This window comes from Volvox carteri, assembly GCF_000143455.1.
Source record: "Volvox carteri f. nagariensis unplaced genomic scaffold VOLCAscaffold_38, whole genome shotgun sequence".
NCBI classification, from domain to species: domain Eukaryota; kingdom Viridiplantae; phylum Chlorophyta; class Chlorophyceae; order Chlamydomonadales; family Volvocaceae; genus Volvox; species Volvox carteri.
This window is the reverse complement of record NW_003307581.1, coordinates 1,118,947-1,125,044: the sequence shown is the minus strand read 5'-3', so window position 1 is coordinate 1,125,044 and position 6,098 is coordinate 1,118,947. Positions and strand designations below refer to the sequence as shown.

General features: G+C 63.5%; 1 protein-coding gene across 1 annotated transcript in view; it reads right to left on the bottom strand.

Annotated features, from left to right (window-relative positions):
* The window catches only part of VOLCADRAFT_94637 (uncharacterized protein), a gene marked incomplete at both ends in the record, with an annotated part of 25,830 nt that overhangs the window by 637 nt on the left and 19,095 nt on the right, over positions 1-6,098 (bottom strand). Inside the window, 4 exons of the mRNA XM_002953751.1 lie at positions 341-435; positions 1,444-1,493; positions 3,217-5,182; positions 5,436-6,057. Of these exons, the coding sequence (XP_002953797.1) occupies positions 341-435; positions 1,444-1,493; positions 3,217-5,182; positions 5,436-6,057 (2,733 nt within the window). The remainder of the gene's footprint in view (positions 1-340; positions 436-1,443; positions 1,494-3,216; positions 5,183-5,435; positions 6,058-6,098) is intronic.

Here is a 6,098-nt window from a genome sequence, read left to right as displayed (position 1 = left end):
GGCAGAAGAAGGTAGGGAGGTAAGCGCGACGGAGAGGAGAGACAGGACTCAGGCGCGGGCAAGCCTACCGGGGGGGCAGCATCGGAGAGGCCGGGGGCGTGAGATAAGTCCAGAGCGGGCGTCGGGCCCACGGAAAGGGCGGAGGGGTTGGGCCCCCGAGGGGCAGGAACGGACGGAAGTAAGGTAGTTGACGAGCCGAGGAGGGGCGCCCCAAGTAGGGCCGGGGAAGGCAAGGAAAGCCTGCCCGGCACCGGACAGGCAAGGGGCGAGTCCTGCAGTAAGGTAGGCAACCGTAAGACAGGGCCAGAGAAAAGGATGCGCAGAGAGAGGGGGCGCGCACCGGGTAGGCAGAAGACACAGTCGGATGAGGAGGATTCGCATAGACGAGGCGTAACAACGGCGAAGGAGGTCGCCGCTTCTGTGGAGAAGCAGAGGCTGGGTGGAGGCGAAGGTGAATGGCAAAGTAGCGACGAGCGAAGTTACCTGTGGCACGAGCCGAACTAGAGGCAACGCGGCGGAGTCTTGGGAACGAGGTAGAGAATATGAATGGTAGGTAAGAGAGTCGGCATGAGGCTGGAGGCTTACGTTTTCTGCTGTCGATGACTGCATTAGGTTATTTTCGTACTCTCTACTCGATTGCCGTGCGAGCGGCCCACCCGCCCTCCCACTAACAGCCAAATGGCTGATCGGAATTGTCTTTGAAGGGTTTGGGTACCGCGGGAGTGTGGTCGCAGACGCAATGGCCTTCCCCACAATAAGTTAGTAGTGAGTACGGATCACGCGATGACGTTTAAGCAATGGTTGACATATGACAAACCCTTTCAGCTGACGTCAGACGTTTCCGATATAAGAAGAGAAGGATCAATGAGGAGCAATTAACAGGTTGCAAAAGTAATAGTCCATCGATTCCTGATCAATCAGGATTTCAAGCCTGACCTTTCGGTTAGTGCCGCGTCCTGTACTTGGTGACGGTGTCTTCCTAAAACCCAGACGGGGTTTCGAAGCCCTAAAACCTAAAGATGTGGCTGAGCCTTTACCTTCTATCGTATCACACATCATGCATTGCATGAGAGAGGAACCTGCAGCTAGCCTGGAGATCACAGCAATCATGCCGTGTTCTTCACGCCAGGCAGTCCGCTGACTGGACCTCCCCCCGGGGCAATGGCCTTCCCCCGCTCATCCGCCGTATATCCAGATTTCCTTTCCTTCACCAAAACAGGGTCTCCCTCGTGGAACCGCCTTCAGCTAAGAAAAAATACAGAAAGAGGAAAAAGAATCAACTAGGATGCCACAGGTCTTTTGTCCCGATGACAGGTTACAGGCCCAGTAAACTTGCGTCATCCCCGAATGGCAGCACTGGCCCCAGGCACTGCCCCACTGTCAGGGGAGAGGAGCCAAAAAGTGACACGTGCTCATCGAAACACTGGAAACTCGCACTCGCACCCGCACCCGCACCCGCTCTAGCTCCAGCGGGGGCACATATGCGGCCATATCTACACAAAGGACATCCACACGCCAGGGGGAGGGGAAATGGGAAAGGAGACCACAGCTGCACCCTCCGCTATTTGTCCACCTGGTCGCCTGTACAGTATGTCTGTCTGTATGTACGTCTGTCTGTATGTACGTCTGTTTGTCTGTATGTACGTCTGTATGTACGTATGAGCCCCCTCAGCCCCCTCAGAGACCTCAATCCAACACTCAAGTCACGCAGCAACTTACAAAAGACATTGAAGGAACGGCAAACGAAAAACCCTACACAAGTCGCTGGTGGCTACGGACCCCGTTTCGATATGAAGTTATCCTCGTGTACCACCATATTCGCCCTTTCCCTCGTCGCAGCTCCAAACATCAATATAACACACTGACGCACATGCTCACACACACACACACACACAAACGCACGTGACAAAGCCTCTTGACTCGTGAGAGCGTGTGCGCGTGCGATGCTTTCCCCTTTCACCCCCCCCCGGGGGGAAAGGAGAGCGGAGCTAGCGGACCTGCGGCTATGGGCTGCTTAGGAGGGGCCAGAGGGCCCCTCGCGCCCCTCCCCCGTCCGCGGGAGAGAGCTTAGGCGGTCTTTCCGTTGGGACTGGTCAGTATCAGTCCCTCTCTGGCCGGTGTCGTCAGGCCCCGTCAGGTACCTGTAACACGTACATACACATGCACATGCACACACACATACACATACAGAGAAGAAACGCCATGCGCACCCTAAGAACTACCCCAACCCCCCGTCGACAACTTCTCATTCCGCACATCCTTCAAATGCCGAACTTAATTGTACCACCCAACAGACGGCCCCCCATCATCTTCTGACAAACGTCTTTCTTAACACGGTTGTTGATTACCACTCGCATGTGGTGCGGACACTTTAACAACTTTCCGGGTGCTGTCTGCTCCACAACACCTCCTCCCTATGCCCCCCCCCCCGATACGGCTGCCTCCCGAGCAGTGCACTACCATCATCCCCCACGGCGACGGTGTCCGGCCTTCTCGCCGCCATCGCTCTGCCACTACTGCTGCTACTGCTACTGCTGCCCCCAACCGCATGGCCTGCCATATTGAACTATAGGCCGCATCCTATTCACAGCTGCAATCTCTGCTCCTCCTGATACTGCTACTGCTGTTGCCGCTGTCTGCTGGAACCTGGAGCCCAACGACCGCTACTGCCGCTATTGTGATTGCAGTACACCACACTGCTGCTACTGCAGCTACTTAACTGCTACTGCTGCACTCCAGTCCGCCGAGTATGTGGGGTGTACTGCTGCGCGCATTCAGCTGTGTCTCACGTACCGCTACGGACTACTTGACGTGGCGTTGCGCCAATGCCGTACACCGCCATCGGCTCCTCCACCACCTCAGCGCCGCGCCGAGTTGTGCCGTAACACCCCACTGCACGCGTCGGTAGCGGCTGACTCATACATATTCCGTACAGTGGCTTTGGTGCCGTCAGTGCCGCGGCGTTTCGGAGCCAAGCAGCCCGTAGAGCTGTCCCCTTGCACCCTGACCGTCGAGTGCCCTAGCCCAGGCAGAGACCCAAAACGTCGGACAAGATGTCCGCCTCGCCGCCGCCGTCGCTTTGAGGCTGCACCGCCGGCCTAAACGCCGGGGCGGTCGCAGCAGTAGTATGTCCCGCCGCCGCCGCCGCCGCCGCCACTGAGCCACCGCGACTTGCTGCCATCCGGGCGGCTTCCGGTGTGGCCGAAGTATTCGCACCAGGCGGCGGCGCCGCCACCGCTACTAGGGTACCTGTCGACGCCGGCGCAGCTGCCGGAACCGACGGCGCCGTCAGGACCGGCGCCGGTGGCGGTGGCGGTACCGCCGCCGCAGCAACCAGCGGTCCAGCCGGCGCCAATGACTGTACGGCTGCCCGACCCGCCAACCAAGGCATGGCCAGGAAGGAGTTGTTAATTGGCCTTTCGCCGCCGCCGCCGCCGCCAGCCGTCGCTACTGCCGCCCGGACCTGATGGCCCTGCACGTTCTTTGTTGCGGATTTGGGCGTCACCGCAGCCGTCGCCGCCACTGCCGCGGCAGCCATACCCGACGGTGGCCGTGTCGCCGCGGCCTCGCACGGCGTGCTCGACGGGGGCTGTCCCTGCGACGAAGAGGCGGTGGTGGGTGTTGCCAAGTGGATGAGGCCAGGGGATGTGGTGGCGACAGGCGGCGCCAGAGGCGATGCCGCGGGAGGTGGCGGCTGCGACTGAGGCCGCTTCAGAAGGTGGAGCATGAGGCTTGGCGGGGTCGCACGCTGGAGGGGCGGCTGTGCGTGTGTGGCGGCGGCGGATGGAGACTGCAACAGTGTAGCCGCCACCGCCACCGCCGGCGGTGGCATTTGTGGCTGCGGCGGCGGGCGCGCCGCGGCGGTAACAGCCGCCAGGTGCACGGGGAGCGCCGTACGGAGTGCTGCCGTTGCCGCCGCCACCACAGGCACTGATGGCCGCACCGTTGGGGCTGTAGAAGACGCCACCGCCGGCGCCGCCACCGGCGCCACCACCGGCGCCGCCACCTGAAACGCCGACGCCGTCGGCATTCGTGGCAGTGCCGCTACCGCCGGGAATGCCCGGGCCGCGGCCGCAAATGCAGACGCCGCCGGCCCCGCCACCACGGCCGCCGGTCCTTGCGCTACCCCGGACGTGGGCGCTGACGGCGACGCCGGCTTCGGATAACCTGCGGACGCCGTCCTTGACGCCGCGGCCTCTGTAACAGTGGGTGCTGCCGCAGCGGGTCGCAGGTCGCCATCCCGACAAGGATTAACCGGAGATGATGACGATGGTGATGAAGCAGCATCCAACCAGTTCGCACCGGCTGACGGAGTGGCCCACGGGTCACTCTCCACCTGGGCGCAGTGGGAGCCGCCGCCAGGGCCAAAGCCGGCTGCAGAGGCAGCAGACTCTCTGACCGGCGCGACCGTTGGGCGGCGGTTGTCGCTTCGGACGTTGCCGTCGTACGTGGAATCGGTCGAGCCAGCCGTACACGTCCCGGTCACGCCATGGCCGGCCTGGAGCGTCGTCGAGCAAGCCATCGCCTGCATCGCCGCTGCAGCTGTACGGACATCCGTGTCATCTCTAGCCAGACGTTCCGTATCCTTCACCTCAACTCCTACCTCCGTAACGGCCACCCGCGGCGGCGCCGCCGCTGCCGCCATCTGCCGTGGCGGCGGCGGCTGCAGATCCGCCGCGGGCGCGGGCGCCGCCGTCACCTTCGCAGCGCCTGCCAGCACAAACGGCGCCGCGTTGGCCCTCAGATTCGAACCCAGCTCCAGGCCATAGACCTTGCTGCCGCCTAAGCCACCACCTGCTCCGAAACCAGAGCCCCCCGCCGCCGCACGATCTGCCTGCATAATCTCCCGGGCCAGGGTATCATCGGAGGGGAACTCCAGCAGGCAGCTCACCTCGAGCCCGCCGGATCCCCCCAGGCTACCGGGACCCATAAGGCCCACCGCGTCGCCGGCGCCGAGCCCAGCCGCCACCGCCGAAGCCGTACCCTCGTCTCGAAAACTCGCCGCGACGGCGGCGCCATCCTCAAACGACTGAAACGCCGTCATGCCGCCGTACCGATCGAGTACGGCACGGAGTTGCACGTCGGCGATGCGGCTCCTGCCGCGGAAGAGGACGGTGTAGAGGTGGCGCAGGCAGGGCCCCTCCAGGAGCAGGTGCGGGGTGAGGATGTCGGTGCCCGGGACCTGGCCAGTAAGCGGGTGGTGGGCGGGTGGGGTGTTGCGGGTGGGTTGGGGGGGTTGGGGGGGTTGGGCATATCGAGATACACAACGGCGGCCAAAGACGCCAGGAAACAACGAATGCTGCAGGCGGGTGTGTGGTTGAACGGCACAATTGTGGCGTGTACGGCGCAATTGTGGCAGTGATTACCCACCTCTGCCCCTCCTTTCCTCTTTTCCCCCCCTCCCCCTCCCCCCCACACACGCATTAGGAGCCCACCTTTAGTAGTTGTAGGGCCCGAATGATCGGGTCACGGGCCTTATCCCCCATAGGCCCCTCAGACAGGCTCAAGGGAACCAGGGACGGGAAGTCCTCCTCCGTCACCGCCACCGACGGCCGGGGTGGCGTCGCTGTGGCGGCGGCGGCGGCGGCGGCGCCACCACCACCCGCCATGGCGCTGATAGCTGCCTGCTCAACCGACGAGGACCGCCCTGGCGCGATCATAAGGCCCTGGCTCGCTCCTGACGCTGGGAAACCGTTGTACGGCGCCGCGTCATCGCATTCCCAAACAGGCCGTACGGCAAAGGGCACTGAGGCAGAATCCCGCCACGCGCCGCCGCCGCCAGGTGGTGGCGGCGACGGCGGCGCCGCCGCCGCCCTTTCCCCCCTCTGGGACCCACCGTCCGGCTGCACCGACTCGCCCCCTTCCTCTTCCTCCGCTGTCGCGGCAACGGGGCCACCGCTCTCCTTGCCGTACAGATCCGTCAGAGACAGCTTGACGGCGGCGCTGCGCTTGCTCCGCTTGCTTCCACCGCCGCCGCCGCCCCCTCCCCCGACCAGAGGGGCCGCCACCACATCCTCCACCGGTGCCTGCCCGGCGCCGCCCTTTCCGACGCTGGCGCTGGCGGCCATCGGCGATAAATCCAGATCCAGATCTAGATC